Raw genomic sequence first — 23,579 nt, 5'->3', positions numbered from 1 at the left:
TTCCTTCTGCTGCTGCTCCTTCCACTGGCTGAGTCCTGGTGAGAACCAGGCCTCAGGGGAGAGCAGACCCACAAGGAGGTGTCCCACCTTTCAGAGTGGCTATTAGCCAATAGATAAGAGATAACAAGTATTGGCAAGGGTGGGGATAAAAGGGAACCCTCCTACCCTGTTGGTGGGAATGTAAATGGTACAGCAGTTGTGGAACTCAGTGTGGAGGTTTCTTCAAAACTTGAAAAGAGGTCAGGCAGACCGCCTAGCAAGCCCATTCTGGCTGTTGATGCAAAGGAGACAAAGTCAGTATTTGGAAGGAGATACCTGCACTCCTGTGAGCATCCCTGCATTAGTCGCAGCAGCCAACATGTAGAAACAGCACAAAGGTCTGGTGACAGATAAACGCATAACAAAAACGTGTTATATACGTACCATGAACTATCGTTATTCAGCCGTAAAAAGGAAGGATCCTGCCGTTTACGACGCGGTGGAGGAACCTGGAGAACATTCTGCTAAGTAAACTAAGCCAGACCTAGAAAGACATACTGTCTGATCTCGCTTATGTGTGGAAACTGAAAAAGTTAAACTCAGAGAACCAGAGAGTAGAATGGTGGTTACCGAGGTCTGGGAGTTGGTGAAAATGGGGAGATTTTGGTCAAAGGGGGAAACTTTCAGTTGTAAAATGAGTAAGTTCTGGGGAGCTGGTTGCAACAGGCTGACTAGTTAATCGTAGTGTATTTCTATGTGCTTGAATTTTGCAGAGAGAATAAATGTTAAGTGTTCTCACCACAAAGACACAAAGTGGTAATTGTGGGTTGATGGAAGTGTAATTACTTGATTGTGATAATTATTTCACAGTGTATACATCTGTCAAATAATCACATCGTACCTCTTATATTTACACCATTTTCATTTGTCAGTTACACCTCAGTAAAGCTGGGAAAGAATAAGCAAGTGGGGGCTGTGCTGGGCTTGCCTCCTGTGCGTGGTGCTCCACCCAGGCTTCCCATTAGATCGATGAGGCTTTATGCATACACATGTCTTGTACCCTCTGACCAGGGATTCCTCTTCATGTAGTCAGTGTGGGACCAAAGCTCGATAATATTTATGTTGCCCCAGGTGAGTCCAATCTGGATCCGTCACTGAGCATCATGGCTCCGGGTCCCCCCATTCCCGAGGGCTGAGATCTGGGCTGAGGCTGAGGGCTCTGCTCTGCGTGGGGATGGATCAGGGCTGGTCTGTGACCTGAAGGGGATCGTCGGGTCCAGCTGAGGTGCCCGCTGCTGCTGGGTACGTGAGGGCCTCACCAGGAAGGGAGCGAGATCTGAAGGAAAGTGTGGAAAACTCACCTGTTGGTCTCTGTGTGGGAGTTACTGTCCTGAGCCCCTCCTGGGACAGGGGGCAGCAGAGGACTGTCTGTCCCACATGCTGAGGGCTTCCCTGTGTGTGTGGTGGTGACTCAGGAAGGGGGTGTGTCGATTCTAAGCATTAAACAGCCTGTTTTCAACTTTCAAGGTCAACCTCTAAAGACTCACGTTGTCTGAGGAAGAAACTCAGAAGAGGAGGGAGAGGAAAGAAAAGGAGTCGGGAATGGCCGTGAGTCAGGTACAGTCGTATCGTCAATCGATTATTCTGTCTGTCCTTCCCGACATGCCCTTCTTCGGACTTGCCGATCTTCTCTGATGCTTCAGTATGTTCTTGCTCCACAAAATTTTTTTTTTTTGGTATTCTCTCTGTCATGATTTTTATTTATCCAAGAATTTTTCAGCTCTACTATTTTGATAATTTCTTTCCTTAATCTGTTAAATTAATGTACACCACTAATAACCCTTCCAATTTTGAATCAATATTTATTACTGGAATAAACAAACTCGGTTTGGCTTTTTTTTTTTTTTCGCAGTACGCGGGCCTCTCACTGTTGTGGCCTCTCCCGTTGCGGAGCACAGGCTCCGGACGCGCAGGCTCAGCGGCCACGGCTCACGGGCCCAGCCGCTCCGCGGCATGTGGGATCTTCCCGGACCGGGGCACGAACCCGTGTCCCCTGCATCGGCAGGCGGACTCTCCACCACTGCGCCACCAGGAAAGCCTGGTTTGGCTTTTTTAATAGCTACGTATTTAAATTTAAATGGATAAAATTATATTTGTATATTTGAGTATATGTATTTTATAGACATTAAAGCATTATATATTTCTTCATGTTTGTACCTGTTTTTTACTAACCTACTGTAGAATAATGTTGACACACTAAATTAAGTACACTTAGTACATTTTCATTGTCCCAGAGATGTTGAAATATATTGATCAAAATGATAATTTAAAAAATCCAAAATATGTTGAGACAGCTGCTCTCATTTTAGTGAATGGTGTGTCTACATGTGTGTGCATTAGGGCATGGATGTGCAAGTCCATGGCTTTTATAAAATATTTTATAAATAAGGTTTATATTTTTTTAGCAGTTGAAATTACATGTTAATTCTCTTTTACACTATCCCATTAATAATTTAAATAGTAGCAAAAATGGTAACATTATGTGTAGACACGTATGTATTTATATATGACTTTTTATGCATTTGCACGTTGTTCACCTTGTACTTGTTTCAGGGTTTTTCAGGGAACCCTCTGTCAGGGTACTTTTCATGCTGTACTTAACTGTTTGATTGTTTAGGTTTGATTAGGGGCCGACCACCTGAGTTCAGGTGCTCGCTGTGTCATTTCTTAGCTGTTCGATCTGAGGCGAGTTTCTTAGAGTGTCTGTGACACAGTTTTCTCCTCTGTAAAGTGGGAACAGGTCTTTCTCTAATGCGCTATTATGTCGATAACAAGTTAATATACGTAAAGTCTCAAGCGTAATGCTTAGCACATAGGAAGTGTTCACACGCGTTTCATCATTGTTCTCTGTTATCCTCATCACAATTTTAAGATCCTGATGTCTCGGTAAAGCCACTGTGGAGTCGCCTCTGAAGACACCACTCGTGTCCTAGCTCATCTGCCTACTGAATACCCTCAAGGTGTAGAACGTAATATCTGACACTCCTGTGTAGACAGCCCGTGTTGCATTTTTACTTGTATATTTCATGTATCATCCACAAAAACCAGTAATCCACACTGACTCGGAGGATATCGTAATCTTTTTTTTTTTTTTTTTTTCTTTTCTTTTCTTTTTTGCGGTACGCGGGCCTCTCACTGTTGTGGCCTCTCCCGTTGCGGAGCACAGGCTCCAGACGCGCAGGCTCAGCGGCCATGGCTCACGGACCCAGCCACTCCGCGGCATGTGGGATCTTCCCAGACGGGGGCACGAACCCGTGTCCCCTGCATCGGCAGGCGGACTCTCAACCACTGCGCCACCAGGGAAGCCCCGTAATCTTTTGTGGAAGCAAAGAAACTAAAATTTCAGGCATATAACTTGCTCAAAATGCCTTTACTCAAATCTGTCAGAACGCATGCTTCAACACGGTTGATCCTCTCTCTTCTCCTTTTATGTGACGGTAAGAACTCTCCTCATGGCCCCTTGGTGAGATGTATCTTTTGTTTCAGGGACAGTTGACCTTTGAGGATGTGGCCATCACGTTCTCTCAGGAGGAGTGGGAATGCCTGGACCCTGCTCAGAGGGCCTTGTACAGGGACGTGATGGTGGAGACCTGCAGGAACCTGATCTCCCTGGGTGAGGATAACTTCCCTCCAGAAGTTGGGATCTGCCCTTGCGTATATTTGCATTTTCCCTTGTGTGCCTCTTGGGAGGCCCTGTTGTGCTTGACTGACCTGAAAGCCCTGTTGACTCAGACATGAACAGCTTTATGATTCGACATCAGGAGTTTAAAATTGCTTTTCTTCAGGAATTTGCCCATTTCATGATATACTAGGAGTTGTTCCAGAGCTTCAGTATTTACAAAGCCCAATGGCAAACTCTTAATGTATCAAATTTCTTGTTTTCTAACCCTTTGCTTTTTGATTCAGTAGTTCTAGGAAGAGAGCTAGATGTCTGCATATTATACTGTTCCCTGTGTATTCAGAAGGAGGCGGTGGATGAATTTGTGAAATGTTTCTCCAGACCCATGTGTAATGTCCTCACTCCTCAGCTGAACAAGGAACTGGGATTCTGGAAACGCCACAGGACACCATGTTCCTTTCTTTTTATGAGTACGAATTTCTGTTTCTGTTGTGAATATTACCTCCATTTTGGAGCAAGGGAAAGAGCTCTGGGCTCTGAAGAGTGAAGTGGAAAATAGCAAAAAATCAAATGAATGGGAATGTATCAAAGGTGTCAACACAGGTCGGAGCTCAGAAGAGCAGAGTGGAAACCTCACCATTAATAGTGTTTGGGAAACTTTCCTTAAGTGGGAGAGTTCTGTGGGAAAACAGAAGTTTATTTCTTGTGAACTCTGAGAGGGCATTTTTCTCCTCCCTAACTTAGCACTCTGTCCTTCAACATGTAAAATGTGTCTTTTCATCCTTCAGGGGTGCTGCAGCTCCAAAACAGACAAAGGCAGAGTTTTTATCATGATCTACACCCCATCATCCGGCTCCTCTGAACTCTTTGGTTCCTTGAGGAGCGTGGGACGGGATGTTTGAAAGGGGTCTCTTTTCCCCTTGGTCTCTCATTCTGTTCTTGATTCCATCAGATGCTTAGTTCTTAGTCCATATTGATCAGAGCTGACACCTCCACAGTCCTAAGCCCTGGACCTTTCCCAGTTCCATCTCCATCTGCTGTACTTGGGAGACCTAGTCAGGAGGTGAGAAAACACTGGCTGCTCTTTGATTCCGTCTGTCACCCCAGAACCTGCATGGGGTTGTCTCAAGCCCTGCCTGCCTGCTCAAATCCCTGCACCCTTCCTCCTGTTCTGTTTTTGTCACACAACTTGGGGGTGTGTAACGGGAGGTGGGTTGGATCATCTGTGTTTGTTACTTAGGAAAACTGTAAAGACGGTGGACAGAGAGATCTTCTTTTTAATCCCCAGTCCTACATGAGAAGCCTATGCCAGTCTTTCAGGCTCTTAGCTTGGCATCTGTGGATAGAGCACATGGTCCCATCTCAAGATCCTACAATATCTGACCCCACATCTTGCATTTTCCTGCCTCTTGCACTACTCTATCTAGTTGGGTAATGTAGACTCTTCCAGATTTCATATTCTCTTAAGTTTGCATGAATTTGCCCCTGAAACTTGCTTCTGAAATACACAGTCCTAGGGTCTGAAATTTTATCTTGTTTTTTTTGCCGCGAGCATCCACCTTTAAGTAACAGACGATTTTTGGTGGACTCTCCTATGGGGTGGGTTTCCTTGGTAACAGAATTCTTGATGGAGAATACTGTCACTCATATCTTGGCGACGTTATCCTGCTACATAAGAAGCACCACTTGAAGCTACTCAGTAGAGTGGTCAGCATGTCCCAGGATACTGAGGTGGGAAGTATCAGGAGAGCCTGACTGATGAGTGTTTTCCGTAATCTTTCCAGTTTGGAGGAGTGTCATGAAAGCACCTCTCAAGGACACCATGACGGTGGTGTTCACATATGCACATCCCCTTTGTGCCACAATAAATAACACACGAATTTCTGCTGGGAACATTTGTTATGAAGATCATATCCTCACATCTCTGAGGCTGCTGACTACACTGTTGTCCAGACCACGCTGTTTATCCTCTGTGTGTGCTGTTTTTCATTCCACCTCAACACGTTATTGTGAAGCAGCTTAGTGAGGGAACTTAGGAAGCTGAATGAGACCGTCAGTGAAGTACCGTAATTCGTTGTGTTTAAGCCGCTACTACTCTTTGTGTTCTTTGTTTCCTATTTGCAGTGTGTGGGAGGGGGGGATTAGGGAGTGGATATTGTTTTCTATATACTACAGTATTTCCTCCTTTAGAGTTGGGGGTATGGCTCAGCAGCTGTTTCCCTAAACCCTACACTTAGTCCAGAATATTTTGAAAACATATTAATTCCTTCTACTTCTTTTCACCGGAGTACGAATATTAAATTAAATTTATTACAGTTTTTAAGTTGAGATTTTTAATGTCTTGAGAATATATGTATTTTTTATTGTCACTCTCTTAATCCCAGGAATACCATTTGATCGCCTTGCCATAATTTGTTATATAAAAGTCATTGCTTTTTCTATTGTATGTTTTCAATTTTCTGTGCATAATTTGTTGGATTTTGTATAAATTTCACTGAGTTTTTATTTGGGGGCATGACTGTGATATTCTAATAATCATGCTCCCTGTCTAGGTTCATAATGTCCATGTTGATATAGTGAATTAATACTTATATATGCCATTGTGTTTTATAGAAAATTTAGCTCATTTCTTGCACTTTATGAACTTCTTCTCCACTGTTGTTTCTGACACCTGTATTTCCTGCAAAACTTCTAACGTTCTGGAAACTCCATTCCTTTTTTTTTTTTAGTTTAGTTTATATTGGAGTATAGTTGATTTACAATGTTGTGTTAGTCTCTGGTGTACAGCAAAGTGATTCATTCATACATATATGTAATAGTTTGCATCTGCTAATCCCAAACTCCCAGTCCCTCTTCCGGAAATTGCATTCTTGAGTGAACACAAGAAGACCGTCTTGTTCCCCATCTTCCTTTCCATTAGCTTCATATAAAGTGCACCTGGTCCCCGTTGTCCCTCCTACTGGTGCTGTGCTGTTGTCCTCCGGCTTATCTGCTGTGTGTGCTGGTCACCACCTCTGTGCACATGGGTCTCCTCCATCAGTCTCCACGCCACAGCCAGAAAATGTTTCTGCACGGAACTGCTGTTACTACAGCGCCCATTACTGCAAGTCCTTCCCCGTGAGGGCCATTCACCTGTTTTCTCCATAAGGTTACTTCTGTTCTCCTGATGATACTTACGAAGTCTAATTGATTAATTTTAGACACATTGCATATTATTGATTGATTCGAAATAATTATGTATCTACTAATACATAGTATTAAGAGTAGAAGCACCCCCGACCTCATGTTCTTTTTTTTATTGTGTCAAATAACTTTCTTAATGTTTTACATCATTTGAGCTTAGAAGAGTTAACATATACCACGTTTTTCTTGTTGTTTGACTATAGATTCAGTTGATGACCATGAGTATTTAAACTCACTTGATTTCTCCCCATTATCCCCCCTCAGCAGCCCCTAGCAAATACCATTCTGTTTCCATGAAGTTGACTGTGTTTGATAACCTCACATAAGTGGACTCGTATCGTATTTTCTGTGACCGGCTTATTTCATAACATCCTCAGGGTTCATCCATGTTGTAGCACATGATGGGATCTGAGTCTTTTGTTGTTTTGCCTGAATAATCACCTTTTGGTGCATTCATCTGTCAGTGGACACTTGGGTTGCTTCCACCTCTTGGCTATTGTGAATAATGCCTCTGTGAACACGGGTATGCAAATATCTCTTCCAGATCCTGCTTTCCATTTCTTTGTTACATATACAGGGAAATGAAATTGCTAGATCATAGGTCTCTTAGTCGGTTTTGGCTCCTCTAACAAAGTTCCATAGACTGGGTGGCTTGTTAACAACAGAAATTTATTTCTCACTGTTTTGGAGGCTGGAAGGCTGAGATTTGGGTGCCACCATGGTTCGGTTCTGAGGAGGACCCTCTTCCCCATGTCTGGCACAGAGCTCCCCCAACTCTTGGAATTTCCTGAGTGAGAACAGCAATGGGAGCATCTTTTGGTATAATATTAGGTGTCTTGTCCTCAGTTTCTGAAATTACTTCAGAGCCATGAAGGTAGAATGGGTGTCTTGTTATTCATAACAAACCCCCTTAAGTCACAGCTGAGTTTATGGTAATAAGGTGACTTTTGGAAATTCCCTCAAGATGGGGGGCTGTCACCAGGGGAACCAGCCATGTGATTAGAAGGGTGGAACTTTCAGTCTCACCCCTGATTGGAGGGGTTGGAGAGAGGAGCTAGAAATTGAGTTTGCCTGCCAATAGCCACTGATTTAATCCGTCATGTCTGCGTAATGAAGCCTCCATGAAAACCCAGAAGGAGAGGGTTCTGAGAGCTTTCAGGTTGGTGAACACGTGGAGATTTGGGGAGAATGGTGGTTTGGGGGAAGGCGTGGAAACCCCGAACCCTTTCCCCGTACCTTGCCCTATGCACCTCTTCCAGCTGGCTGTTCTTGAGTTATATCCTTTATAATAAACTGATGATCTAATAAGTAACATGTTTCTCTGAGTTCTATGAAACATTCTTAACAAATAAATCGTTGGAAGCTCTGATCTGTAGGCTGCTGGTCAGAAGCCCTGGTGACATCCTGGACTTGAGATTGGCATCTAAAGTGTGAGGTGGAGGGGGCAGTGTTATAACACCAAGTCCTTCACCTGTCGGATATGACTATCTCCAGGTAGATAGTGTCACAACTGAGTTCAATTGTAGGACACCCAGCTGATGCCTGAACATTGCTTGTTGGCGTGGGGATCCACCCCTACCCCCATGATGGAATTGCTGATCAGACCCTTTTAGAATTCCTTCTGTATTCCCAATATTAACCTATTATCAGATACATGATTTGCAAATATTCTTCCCACACCGTAGATTGTCTTTTCACTCTACTGAGTGTGCTTTAATTCACAATACCTTGTAAATTTTGATGCAGTCCAGTTTATCTGTTTTTACTTCTGTTGCCTGTGCTTTTGATGTCATATCTGATAGATCATTGCTGAATTCAGTGTCATGAAGGTTTCCTCCTGTTTTCTGCTAGGAGTCTTACACTTTTGGTGCTCATGTTTAGACGTATGTGGTGTAAGGCAGTGGTCCAGCTACATTCTTCTGCATGTGGATATTCAGTTTTCTCAACATCTTTTGTGGAATACACTGTCATTCCCCCACTGACTGATCTTGACACCCTTGTGGAGCATCACTTGACCGTATACACATTGTTTCTTTCTGACATTTATTTCTCTATTCTGTTCCACTGGTCTCTCTGTCCTTATGCCAGTACCACACTATTTTGATGAGTGTACCTTTGTGTTAAGTATTTTTTAAAATAAATTTATTTATTTTATTTTTATCTATTTTTGGTTGTGTTGGGTCTTTGTTGCTGTGTGCGGGCTTTCTCTAGTTGCAGTGAGCAAGGGCTACTCTTCGTTGCAGTGTGCGGGCTTCTCATTGCGGTGGCTTCTCTGGTTGCAGAGCACGGGCTCTAGGGCGCGTGGGCTTCAGTAGTTGTGGCACACGGGCTTAGTTGCTTTGCGGCAAGTGGGATCTTCTCGGACCAGGGCTTGAACCCGTGTCCCCTGCATTGGCAGGCAGATTCTTACCACTGAGCCACCAGGGAAGCCCTGTGTTAAGTATTGAAATAAGGAAGTGGGAGACCTCCAACTTTATTCTCTTCAAGCTTGTTTTTGCTGTTCTTTGTCTCTTGAGATTTTATATGCATCTTAGGATGAAATTATCTATTTCTACAAGAAACACTTGGGATTTTGCTAGTATTTGCATTGAAGATGTTGATTGTTTTGGGTAATATTGACATCTTGACAATATTGTATTCCAGTCCATGAACTTGGAATATTTTTGCATTTATTTGTATCTTTCCTAATATTTTTCAGCAATGTTTTTAGTTTACAGTGTACAAATCTTCTTCTTTGCTAAGGTTATGCGTGTTTTATTCTTTGATGTTATTGTCAGTGGAATTGTTTTCTCAATTTTCTTTCAGATTGTTCATCGTTAATGTATAAAAACACACTTGATTTTTACATGTTGGTAATATATCTTGCAACTTTTCTGAATTCATTCATTAGTTCTAGCAGGATTTTTGCAGAATGTTGAGGTCTTTCTCCACATTTGATCATATCGGCTGGAAACATAATTCTCTTTCCTTTTTCTATCTGGAACCTTTTATTTCTTTTTCTTCCTATTCTGGCTAGGACTTCTAGTAATTTTTTTTCAGTAATATGTTTTATACAGATAGTGAGAGCATGTGTCGTTGTCTTGTTCCTGATCTTCAAGGAAAAGCTTTCAGTCTTTCAACATGGAGTATGATGTTTTGGCCATTTGATACATGCCCTTTCCTGTGTTGAGGTAGCTGTTTTGTATTCCACTTTATTGAGTGTTTTTTATCATGTTAACTTTTTTCAAATAGTTCTCCTGCATCAATTAAGATGATTGTGTAGCTTTTTTTTTTTCCTTTTACTCTTTTAATGTGCAGGTTTACATGGAAAAGTTTTTATATGTCGAACCATCCTTGCATTCCAAAAATATATCCCCCTTGGTCGTGGTGTATAATTCTTTTAATGTGGTGTTGCATTTGGTTTACTATCGTTTTATTTGTGATTTTTGCATCAGTATTCGTCAGAGATATTGGTTTGTGATTTTCTAGCAGTGTCTTTGTCTGTTTTAGTATTAGAGTAATTCTGGCCTCATAGAATGAGTTTGGAAGTATTTCCTCCACTTCATGTTTTTTTGCAAGTGTTTGAGGAAGATTGGCATTCATTGTTTTTAAATGTTGGGTAGAATTCTGCAGTGAAGCTATCTGGCTTTCGTTTGTTGAATGCTTTTTGATTAGTGATTTAATCTCCTTACTAGGTATAGGTCTGTTCAGTTTTTGTATTTCTGAATTGTTCAGTCTTCAGAGGTTGTGTTGCCAAAAATTTAGCCATTTCTCCTTGTATTTACACATAGAATTGCTTATACTATTCTCTTATAATCCTTTTGATTTCTGTAGCATCAGTTGTAATTAGTTGTAATGTTCCCTCTTTCATTTCTGATTTTAGCTATGAGTATTCTGATTTTTTCTTAATCTTGCTGAGTGTAAATTTTGTCTCTCAAAGAACCAACCTTTAGTTTTGTGATTGTAGTTTTTTTATTTTCTAGTTCCTTTATCTCTAATCTTACTTCTTTCCTTCTGGAGCTTTGGCTCTGTTTTGGTCTTTTGAGATCTTTTTTTTCCCCATGTTTTCTTCCTTGCTCTCTCTCTGCTTTATTTTTTTTTTGAAATTCTTATTCACATGATAAACCAGGATCTCTTTTGTGTACTGCTTTGTATTTTCTTTTTCCCCAGGTCTGTTGACATATAATCAAACATAACATGGTGTAAATTTAAAGTGTACAGAGTGATGATTTGATATACATATAATATATTGCTAAATAATGACCACAGCTTAGTTAACACATACATCAATTCACATAATTACAATTGTGTGTGTGTGTGCGGTGAGAACATTTAACATCTACTGTCTTATCAAATTCAAGTATATAATTACAGTATTGTTAACAACAGTCACCATGCTGTGTATTAGATCCCCTGAACTTATTCACCTTATAACTGAAACTGCCAATCCCCAGCTCCTGCAACCACTATTCTACTCTTTTTCTAATCATTTGGCTTTTGGTTTTGTTTTAAAATTCCACTATGTGTGATATAATTGAGGTCATACTGTATTTGTGTTTCTCTCCTGACTCACTTCACGTGGAATAATGCCCTGAAGGTCTGTCCATGCTGGTACAGGTAGCAGGATTTACTACTTAATTTTTTTATTGCTGAATAATATTCCATTCTGTGTGTAACATTTTAAAATGTATTTACATACTGTTGGACACTTAGGTTATTTCCATGTCTTGGCTGTTGTAAATCATGCTGCAACAGCATGGGAGGCAGATATCTGAAGTAGTGATTTCATTTCCTTTCAGTATGTATCCAGAAGTGGGATTGCTATATCCTATGGGAGTGAAACCACGCACCTCAGATTGGGACTTGAACCCACGTGCCGGGACTCGAACTCGGCCAAAACCCAGATTGGGACTTGAACCCACACAGCTGGGACTTCAACCCAGCCAAAACCCAGAGTCTTCCAACTGAGGTCACACACCTGGTTTCAGGACTTGATGAAGCTCAGGTTTTTCACGTCTCATCGCGGAAAGAATTCAGTAAGAGACAAAGTGATTGGTAAGAAGTGGATTTATTTAGAGAGAAATACACTCCACAGACAGAGTGTGGGCCGTCTCAGAAGATGAGAAAAGCGCCAGGGTATGGGGTTGTCAGTTTTTATAAGAGCGGGTAATTTCATAGGCTAATGAGTGGGAGGAGTATTCCAGCTATTTTAGGAAGAGGTGGGGATTTCCAGGAATTGGGCCACCACCCACTTTTTGATCCTTATGGTCGGTGTTGGAACTGTCCTGGCGCCTGTAGGTATGTCATTTAGCTTGCTGATGTGAGTGTATACTGAGGCTCAAGGTCTAGTGGAACAAGTTGACTTGTCCGTCATCTTGGATCCATTTGGTTCTAATCAGTGGATGTCATGTCCTCGGGCTGTGTCATTCTTTCAGAGGTTGTGCCCTGCCCCCTTCCCTCCTGTTTCAGTCGTTCTTTTTTTTAATATTTTGAGGAACCCTCCATACTCTTTTCCATGGTGGCCGCACCAATTTACATTCCCACCAGCATTGCACTGGGTTCCCTTTTCTCCACATCCTCACCTCCCCTTATTACCTCTTGATCTTTGGATGATAGCCATTCTACCAGGTGTGAGGTGATAACCCACTGTGGTTTTGGTTTGCATTTCCTCCTAAGGAAGGAGCTGGAATTTGGGAAGCTTCCTCCCAGTTGTGGTTGTGGTTTTCGGTAGTTTGTATTCTCTATTTCATTTATCTCTGATCTACTTTTTTCTACTTCTGCTAGCTTTGGTCTTTTTTGTTCTTCTATATATATATATATATATATATATATATTCCACCTATAAGTGAGATCATTCAGTATTAGTTTTTACGTGTGACTTATTTTACTGAGCAATACTGTCAACGTCCATCCATGTTGGTACAAATAGCAGAATTTCCTTCTTTTCTGTGGCTAAATAATATTGCATTGTGTATGTCTACTAGATTTTTTTAATCCATTCATCTCTTGGACACTTAGGTTGTTTCTATGTGTTGGCTATAGTGAATACTGCTGTAATGAATATGGGAATGCAGGTATCTTTTTAACACAGTGATCTTATTTTGTTCGATATATACCCAGCAGTGGAATTGCTGCATTATATGATAGCGGGGTGTTTTTTTTTAATATTTTGAGGAAATTATATACTGTTTTCCCTAGTGGCTGCAACAGTTTACATTCTTCCCAGCAGTGATCCCTTTTTTCCACATTCTGCTCAACACTTGTTATCTCTTGTCTTTTTTTAAAAAAAATATTTATTTATTTATTTGGTTGTGCTGGGTCTTAGTTGCAGCCGGCGGGCTCCTTAGTTGTGGCATGCAAACTCTTATTTGCGGCATGCACGTGGGATCTAGTTCCCTGACCAGGGATCGAACCCGGGCCCCCCTGCATTGGGAGCATGGAGTCCCATCCACTGCACTACCAGGGAAGTCCCTCTCTTGTCTTTTTTGATGGTAACCCATCTAAGGGGTGTGAGGTGATATCTCACTGTGGTTTTGATTTGCATTTCCTCCTGAGGGCAGATCTGGGTATTGGGAGGCTTTCTCCTATTCATTCTCACAGCAATGTGCTGGGGAGTGAGTGAGTCAAAGGCAAGCAAATCGTCATGATCTTTCTAACACGTTTTGGGGGTAGTTGTTTGTTTGAGTGCTGCAGCTTTATTACTGGTTTCCAGAGTTTTCCCAAAAGATTTTTTTCCCTCTTTGGCTGTATTTTGTCATTAACTGGGTGTCTCCATGGGGTAATCATTGCCTTGAGTTTATTGGTCTTACCGTCTTGCTGACATCACTCCTCATGCCTTTTATATGGTGGAGATTGTGTTAAGAGATCCAGGATATGAGTTCAAGTAATTAGAGACCCCAGGAAAAGGGAGACTATTATTTTTAATATCAAACAGAGTCTTAGATTTCTTTTTTATTTTTTTATTTTATTTTTTTGTGTGTGTGATATGCGGGCCTCTCACTGTTGTGGCCTCTCCCGTTTCAGAGCACAGGCTCCGGACGCGCAGGCTCAGCAGCCATGGCTCACGGGCCCAGCCGCTCCGCGGCATGTGGGATCTTCCCAGACTGGGGCACGAACCCGTGTCCCCTGCATCAGCAGGCGGACTCTCAACCACTGCGCCACCAGGGAAGCCCCCTTGTATGTTTTTATTTTGCAGTATATTCTCAACAGTGTTGCCTCTGACCTTAATTAGTAAATTTTCAAAGCACATTACTCTGTATCACATATAATTTGGTGCCAGTGAACAGGATAATTGAAGCGCACTGCATAGAGAGGGAATTCCTCCATTAATTGACTGATATAACTGCAGCCATGAAATCATAACTGTGACTTCTGACTTCTTCCTCCAGCTCTTCTTTATAATGTTATGTATTTTCCTGACATGATATTGCATGAGTCGGTGATTTCAACGTAACTCCCAGTTCTCATATTGTGTGCTCCTTCTAGAATATAAGTCCTTTCTTTATTCTAAAGGGAGAATGTTAAGAGTTCCACAGAGTAAAATTTTCTATAATATGGTGACTTATTATTTATGCTGGCTTTATCATGATTTACTAGAATATTTATCAATTTATATTGTGATTTATAGATGATGTTTTTTCAGCATGTATTATGCAATATATCTGACACGCACCACTTATTAATGCTGTAAAATGCCTATTCTCAGTGGGTACATGTGGATTTATAATGTGTATTAAGATAAATATTTTGTTTTCTTATAAATTGTTTTATTGATTTATTTTCTCAGTGCTACAGTGGTTGTGATTCTAAACTGCGAGTTATTTAGATTATTCATTAGATAAGCTTGTTTTGGATTATTTACCATTACAGTGCATTGTCCTTTAGTACTTATTTATGTACAATAATTATGCATAAAATATATATTACGTTTTTTTCTCCTCAGTTACGAGACAGCAGTATGTTTACTCCCAACAGGTATGGGATCTTTGTGGTCATGGTGGAAAATACCCTTTCTTTGAGAGCTAAGTTTGCACAATGTGAGTGTTTTTGTCGTAGGGTGTTTGACTAGGCTACCCTAAAATTAATTTGAATTACATGTGATTATTCTTTCATTAATAAAGGATCCTGTTTCTTTAGTGTGTCAAAAAATTTGAAGATCATGGTTGGGAAGTTTTATAACTCTGTTCAGGATAAGTATTACCTTTGGCGTCATATCACGTTTTCAACATGAAACATTTATTTACGATCTGTAATTAATAGGATACCTATGTTTCTTTATATCTTGTAGCTGTCTCTCATATACATATGATCAAGAAATTAACACCAAAAGCGAACAGTGACACAGGAGAAGTATTCCAAACAGTGATGTTGGGAAGACACGAAAGCCATGAAATCAGAGATTTTTACTTCATGAAGATCCAGGAAAACATGCATGTGTTTGAGTGTCAGTGGAGAGATGATGAAAGAAATTACAAAGGAATGCCTATAACCCATAGTGCAGATCTTACTGACAGAAAAAATCAACATGGTGGAAGGGATACTGGGAACAAACTTATTGAAAATAAGCTTACATTAAGCTTTCTGGATGAACTGCATATATTTAAAAGTGAAGAGAAATTTGATGAATTTAATCAGGCTGACAAGAGTATCAACAGTAGTACCTCATTTTTACCACGTCAGTCAATTTCTCCTATTGTCCAAACCAACATTTCTAATACATATAAGAATGACTTTATGCATCCTTCAGTACTGACACAAGACCAGAAAGCATACAAGGAAAAACCTTACAAATGTAATGAGTGTGGCAAAACCTTTCCTTATGGCTCAAACCTCAGTAGACATCAGTTAATCCATACAGGAGAGAAACCATATAATTGTGATGTATGTGGTAAGGTGTTTAGTCGAAATTCATACCTTGCATGTCATCAGAGAATTCATACTGGAGAGAAACCTTACAAATGTAAAGAGTGTGGCAAAGCCTTTAATCAGCGCTCAAACCTCAGTCGACATCAGGTCATCCATACAAGAGAGAAGGCATATGAATGTGATGTGTGTGGCAAGGTCTTCAGTCGAAAATCAATCCTTGGAAGTCATCAGACGGTGCATTTTGGAGAGAAATCTTACACATGTAATGAGTGTGGCAAAGCCTTTAGGAAGCATTCAAGCCTTACTCAGCATAAGAGGATCCATACTGGAGAGAAGCCTTACCTGTGTGTTGAGTGTGGAAAGGCCTTTAGGAAGCATTCAAATCTTACACAACATAAGATAATCCATACTGGAGAGAAACCTTACAGATGTAATGAGTGTGGCAAAGCCTTCAGTGTGCACTCAGCCCTAAGGAACCATCGGATAATCCACACAGGAGAGAAACCATACAAATGTGATGTGTGTGGCAAGGTCTTTAGTCGAAATTCAGTCCTTGCAAGTCATCAGAGGCTGCACACTGGGGAGAAACCTTACAAGTGTAATGACTGTGGGAAGTCATTTATTCAACGTTCACTCCTTTGGATTCATGAGAAAATTCATACTGGTGAGAAACCTTACAAATGTGATGAGTGCGGCAAAGCCTTTCCCGTGCGGTCAATCCTTACCCAACACATGAGAGTCCATACTGGAGAGAAACCTTATATATGTGTTGAATGTGGCAAAGCCTTTACAAAACATTCAAATCTTACTCAACATAAGACAATCCATACTGGAGAGAAACCGTACAAATGTGATGAGTGTGGCAGAGCTTTTACCCAAATTTCAAGTCTTAGTAGGCATCAGAGAAGGCATACTGGAAAGAAACCAAATAAATGTAGTGTGTGTGTCAAGGCTTTGATGCAGCATTCACAGCTTTGGGGTCATGAGAGAACTCACACTGGAGAACTCAAATGCAATTTATGTGGCAAGGCTTTTATCCATCACTCAAGCCTTGCGGCACATCAGAGGATTCATAGAGGAGAAAGACCTTATAAATGTAATAAATGCGATAAGGCTTTTATCCAGAATTCACAACTTTGGCGTCACAAGAAAACTCATATTGGAGAGAAATCTCATAAATGTAATGAGTGTGGCAAAGCCTTTACAGATAGTTCACATCTTAATCGACATAAGATAATTCATACTGGTGAGAAACCTTACAAATGTCAGGAGTGTGGCAGAGCTTTTACCCAATTTACAAACCTTGCTAGGCATCAGAAAATACATACGGAAAAGAAACATTATAAAGCTGATACATGTGGCGGTGCTTTTATTAAAAGCTGAAGCTTTGGGGATCATTGGAGAATTCATAGTAGAAAGAATATATTACAAATATAAGGATTGAGATAAAACTTATGCAGGTGGTCAAGCCTTAACATCAGAGACTCCATCAAGGAGAGAAATCATATAAAACTTAAGTATGTGGCAAAGCTTGCAACGAGGCTTGTGGAGCATAACAGAATTCTTACTAGAGAGAAACCTTCCAAATGTAATGACAGTGATCAGCTTTGTCAGAAATGTGTACCTTTGTGGTCATGAATGAATTCACATAAGATAGAAACTGTACAAGTGTGTCAAGGCCTTTAAGCAGTGACCTCAGGATACACCACAAAGAATTCATACCGGAAAGAACATTACAAATGTAACAAAAGTGATAAAGTGTTCAACCAGTGCTGTCAATCGACTTACACATAAGAAAATTTATACTCGGGGAACTAAATCTGCCAGTGGAGAAAGGACGTCTGTGGGAAAGTTTAATTATCTTCAGTTTGTGAAATTTTTTAATTCAGTTATTTGAGGTTTCTTGAAAAAGCTACATTATTGTTGATGATCTGCAACCTGAAGTTAGAAACCTGTTGATGTCATAGTTTCATTACATGCTTTTCATTTGTCACCATGATGGTTTCAGGGAAGGGATCAGTAAGATGAAAGGACCTACTTCTTGGGAATTCCCTGGCGGTCCAGAGGTTAGGACTCCGCACTCTCACTGCCAAGGACCCAGGTTCAGTCCCTGGTCAGGGAACTAAGATCCCACCAGCTGCGCTGCATGGCCAAAAAAATAAAAAAGGACCTACTTCTTTAGGTGGGGTTTATTCATATCCGTGTAACCTAAAAAAACTAGGACACAATTTTAAGATACAATATGATATAAATTTGAGAGCCTGGGGAGTGACAGAATAGATGAACACTAATAATACATTATTTGGCTGTTTGGGTTGAATGGCATCTATAACAGTCTCTTTCCATGTTAGACTCAAACAACTTACAGTTTTGAAAATGTATATTCACAATTTGCATTTAGCTATTCACTCCATGGTGTATCCTAGATTATTTCTGTGGCTATAATAAAAATACAGTGAAATTTCAAATTCTCACACCCTAATACCTGCCTCCCCATTCATGGATATACACGATATGATTATAGTTTTGCCTGCCTTTTTGTGTGTGGAGGCCAAAATTAGACCCATGGATTGCACCTTTACATGAAGTGAAAATAGAAATATAGTAAGGATACGAAAAATGTAAGAAAATAGAAGAAATTTCAGAAGTAAAGATAAATATAACAGCCTATTTTTTGTAATTGGAGCACTCGGAAATAATTTGAAAGGATCGGTGTTCATGAGTTTCCTTTTAAGAATGAACATACACAATGAGAATTTTTTGGATAGCTCATATATTCACCCTGTAACACATGTTTTGTTAGCTTGAACTTGTGCTGACTCTGCTGGAAGAGGACAGCCCCACTCAGGTTTTGGATGTCCGGACTAATGGTTCCATACACAGAGTGTTTGCATGTGAATGTTTGTTACTTAACGAGCCTTTCTGGGGAGAGCAGGGTAGACTTCTCAAGTTGTTCCAAAAATGGCTACAGAGAGCAGAGAATGGTGACTGGCTTGTGTTAGGGTGGATACAGGACCAGGCTGGAGTGCTGGTGCTTTCTTGTGATCTGAACCTACAACTGCTGCCAAGGGAGGGAGCATTCAGGCTTTATCATCAGCCTGCCCTGCCCAGTTGGGCAGAATCAGAAGAGGTTTTAGTGAGGCTTAAAGGTGGTGGTAGTCAGACATCGACAATGGAAACAGACTCTTTCGTATAAAACTGAATGTTTACACTTGAAACTCCTGAATTCTTGGTTGGGAAGAGACCACAGTTTTCATCCTGTGATAACATACTTGCTCCATTCCTTCTCCCGATGCACACGTAGGTCCCATTGCACAATATGATGATTGAAAATGGTTGTGAAATCCTATTTACATAAATTGCCTAAGATATTTTCATACTTGTTTCATGAAAATATGTGGAAGTGTGTATGAGACAGTACATAATGATTCAATAATTTTTCATAATAGCCATTTTTGAAAGGCTATAAAAATCTATTTGAAGTTACAGTAATAAGCAATATGTTGCATAGTTTCTAAACTGTAGAAACATTCCATTTTGTTAGTCACATTTATCGTCTTTTTAAAATACTGTTTAGCCCAATTTGTGTACTTAATTTGTATTTCCTTTTTATGGATTCAGTGAAAAATCTGGAGGATGCATAAAGTTATTTTCAGTTTTGTGTGGTATGAAAATGTACATGGAGCAATGACAGGTACAAAGCATGTGTTATATAAACACAAAGAAAGAGGCCTCTCACGTTTTTTTAATTTAGGTTGAGAGAATTGAAATGATACGAGATAATGGACTGAAGTCTCAGAATGTGGAAGCAGGAGGCTTGTTGCTAATGTGCAGGTGCGTCACTGGAATTTCTGGAAACTCGATATGTTAATCTTATCTTACAATGTATCTCTTCAGTTCCTCCCCATCTTGCCCTTATTCCTGTCATCGTCTTTTCCTTCCATTAGTACAATGGAAACTGGAACTCATATCCCCAACACCTTGTAGGCCATGGTTAGTATAATAGAGCAGATCTCTTTCCTGAGCTTGATATGGAGATACTAGATTTTGTTTTGTTGAGGTATAATTTGCGTACGATAAAATTCACACTTTTTAAGTGCACGGTATGGTAGGACTTGTATATTTACAATGTCCAACCACAGTATTTTCATCATTCATCACTCCCCTGTAAAAAACAAAAACCTGCACACTTTAGCAGTTATTCCATATTCCATCTCCAGCCACAAGGAAACATTAAGTTACCTTCTGTCTGCATGAATGTGGCTCTTTGGGGCATATCATATAAATTAAGTCATATAACGTGGCCTTATTTCTCTCTTCTTTCAGTTAGTTTACTGTCTACAAGGGTCATCCATATTGTAACATTTATTAGTGCCTCATAACTTTTTATTGCTGAGTAAGTAATATCCAGTTTGATTATCCAGTTGTCACTCATTGGAGGGGTTCTTTACACATTTTGGCTGTTAAGAAAAATGCTTCTATGGACATCTTTTACAAGGAGTCTTTGTGGGTATGTGTTTTCCCTTCTCTCAGGTATATTTGTATAAGAGGAAGTTCTGATTGTGATATTGTGATTTATGACATATAGATTTGGTCATTCAGATGAGTAATGCATTACTTCCACTCACACTCTATTTGGCGAAACTGTTCTCAAGGTCTTGCCTAGTTGCACAGTGGCTGAGAAATTAGGGGAACGCATAGCTCTTGATGTGGAGCAGTTAAGAGTGAAGAAAGTCATTATGTTGGTGTAATTACCATGCAACTATATGTGGAAATTAAAATGAATAAAAGTTAAAAATATAATTGAGAAGTATAAGGTAAGAATTATTTCATGTCTTTCAGAACAAACATAACTTTAAAATAACATTTTAAGTTCATCCTCAATTGAGTATGTTTGCCATTTCCAGGGAAATCCTGTTGACATCTCTGCTGCTTCATGGGAAATATTTATTGTAGATTTCCCAATTCTGAACATCACTGAGTTACGATATAACAGTTATATTTCCATTAAGTTATAGTCCAATATGAAAATACATTTAGAGATGACATTAAACTATTTCCCAAGTACAAGCCTTTTGTATGTCTCTCACTGTCAGGGAGGATGGCATGAATGAATAACATCTCAAAATGGATTTTTTAATTTCTTACCCTGATAATAGAATCAGAATATCTGTATTAAAACTTGAAGAATTATAATTTTTTTAATTTATTTTATTTTTTAATTCATTGTGGGCTGCGTTGGGTCTTCGTTGTTGCGCGTGGGCTTTCTCTAGTGCAGAGCGGGGTCTACTCTTTGTTGCGGTTCGCGGGCTTCTCATTGCAGTGGCTTCTCTTGTTGCGGAGCACAGGCTCTAGGCGCTCGGGCTTCAGTAGTTGTGGCACACGGGCTCAGTAGTTGTGGTTCACAGGCTCTAGAGCGCAGACTCAGTAGTTGTGGTGCACGGGCTTAGTTGCTCCGTGGCATGTGGGATCTTCCCGGACCAGGGCTCAAACCTGTGTCCCCTGCATTGGCAAGCAGGTTCTTAACCACTGCGCCACCAGGGAAGTCCCTGAAGAATTATTTTAGTTTGTTTAGGTTGAGATGAAGCTGAAAGGAAATAAATCTTCCAATTTTAAAATAAAAAATAAACTTTCCAGGTACTTTCAGAATGAATGTATAATAAATTTGAAATTACATTATATTTACATATTATTGATATGTATATGATGAAGTGAACAAGTTTATCTCAAGTGTGGAGTAGAATAAAAATTATATAAAAATTGCAATTTGATGAATTAAATCATATTTTAAAGGCAAGACAAGAAAAACACCTGCTCAACATTAAAGATCAACTTTTATTCTTCTGGTGCTAGCTACGTAACTCCTTAAAAGATAACATTCCTTTCTCAATCCTGTAAGGGGTCATGGTGACTCACCACCTGTGTTACACATGCAGACATCTTTAGTGAACTTTATGTACAATGTCAATCTACTGTTTCCCTTAAAGATAACAACTGGTTCAAAAAATAGGCAGAAGATCAAAAGAGACATTTCTTCAAAGAAGACATACAAATGTCCAATCGGCACAGGAAAAGATGCTCAATATCGCTAATCATTAGAGAAATGCAAATCAAAACTACAAAGAGGTATCACCTCACACTTGTCAGAATGGCCATCATCAAAAAGTCTACATATAATAAATGAGGGAGAGGGTGTGGAGAAAATGGAACCCTCCTACAGTGTTAGTGGGAATGTAAGTTGCAGCAGCCACTATGGAGAGAACAGTATGGAAGTTACTTAAAAAACTCAAAATAGAGTTACCATATGATCCTGCAATTCTGCTCCTGGGCACGTAGCTGAAGAAAACTCTAATTCAAAAAGATACATGCACCCTAATGTTCATAGCAGCACTATTTACAATAGCCAAGACATGGAAGCAACCTGACTGTCCATCGACAGATGAATAGATTAAGAAACTGTGGTATGTATACACAATGGTATATTACTCGGCCATAAAAAAGAATGAAATAGTGCCATTTGCAGCAACATGGATAGACCTAGAGATTATCATGTTAAGTGAAGTAAGACACAGAAAGACAAATATCATATGCTATCACTTACATGTGGAATCTAAAAAAGTTGATATAAATGAACTTATTTACAAAACAAACTCACAGACATAGAAAAACTTATGGTTACCACAGGGGAAAGGGGGGGTGGGGGGGAATAAATTAGGAGTGTGGGATTAATATATACACACTACTATATGTAATATAGATAAACAACAAGGACCTACTGCATAGCACAGGGAAGTATATTCAGTATCTTGTAATAACCTATAATGAAAAAGAATCTGAAAAAGTATATTATATATATATATATACTTTAGGATATATATAATATATAAATATTATAATATGTTATATGTGTGTGTATAACTGAATCACTTTGCTGTACACCTGAAACTAACAACATTGTAAATTAACTATACTTCAATTTTTTTAAATGTTTTAAAAAAAGAGAGAACAATTGGTGCAGAACAGACTGGGTCTGACAACCTTGGGAGATAATGGGTCGCACCTAGTGGAAGTTCGTAACTTAAATACTTACTTAGGACCTTATTAATGATAATAACTATACTACTTGTATTCTGCCTATTTTACAAGATTATTGTTTCTTGCATTACCAAATGTGTGACCGAGCCTCCAATAAAAATAATAGTGACTGTGACTTGAAACAGTTGACCAAATATAGTCCTATAAGATCAATGATTGTAGTAGTGTAACTCTAGATATGGGAAGAAGCAACAAGAGGGAACCTGGGCCATAACAGACTAGTAAGATAGGCGGTCCAGAGGCTTTTGTCTACTGTTAACAGGGCTTAGTCCAGTTACAGCACATCGAGTAGCCCATCCACAAAGTCTGACCTGACCTGGGAGTGAGCATTCTTAGCACTGTGGGACAAATTGGTCACGAAATGCCTCCCAAAACTTGGTTGAACTTAAGACCGAAAGGGAAGGGGTTTTAAAATAGAGAATGTTGCTCACCATCCAGTTCTACAAGAAACAAGACGTTAGCCACTGCAGTCACTGAACTACAGCCACCCTGACAGGAATTCAGGGCGAAGATCAGGATGAGGCACTCTCTGCTCTGGGAAAACTGGCAGAACTGGCCCACAGCTAGATCTTTTTAGGAGACAATTTTATGAACCCAGTTTCTTGCATCTTTCCATAGTTAAAAAAGCACTAAAACCATTAACTAAGACAGCTGTTCTTCACCAACAGCAGTAACCTTCCAATACGCGTGCTTGTATTGCACTGTATCTCTTCCCCAAAATCACATATATACATACTGGCTTTCACCCTTACCTCTTCCGAACAGTCCTCAGAGCTCTCTGAGAGACTGTCTCCTGGGT

The 23,579-nt window shown here is 40.0% G+C and overlaps 1 protein-coding gene across 4 annotated transcripts in view; it reads left to right on the top strand.

Annotated features, from left to right (window-relative positions):
* The window catches only part of LOC308605918 (uncharacterized protein), a 29,086-nt gene extending 6,114 nt beyond the window's left edge, over positions 1-22,972 (top strand). For 2 of the 4 annotated variants that reach the window (XM_081216274.1, XM_081216273.1), the window contains exons 2-4: positions 1,507-1,596; positions 3,526-3,652; positions 15,108-22,972. In XM_081216274.1, the coding sequence (XP_081072400.1) occupies positions 1,582-1,596; positions 3,526-3,652; positions 15,108-17,068 (2,103 nt within the window). In that variant the 5' untranslated portion in view covers positions 1,507-1,581 and the 3' untranslated portion in view covers positions 17,069-22,972. Of the gene's footprint in view, positions 1-1,506; positions 1,597-3,525; positions 3,653-4,610; positions 4,722-14,762; positions 14,857-15,107 lie in introns of those variants that run through there. The other 2 variants (XM_081216275.1, XM_081216276.1) reach the window with 2 other exon arrangements.
* The last annotated feature ends 607 nt before the right edge of the window (positions 22,973-23,579 follow it).

This window comes from Mesoplodon bidens, assembly GCF_964165515.1.
Source record: "Mesoplodon bidens genome assembly, chromosome: 18".
NCBI lineage: Eukaryota > Metazoa > Chordata > Mammalia > Artiodactyla > Ziphiidae > Mesoplodon > Mesoplodon bidens.
This window is presented reverse-complemented; position numbering and strand designations above follow the sequence as displayed.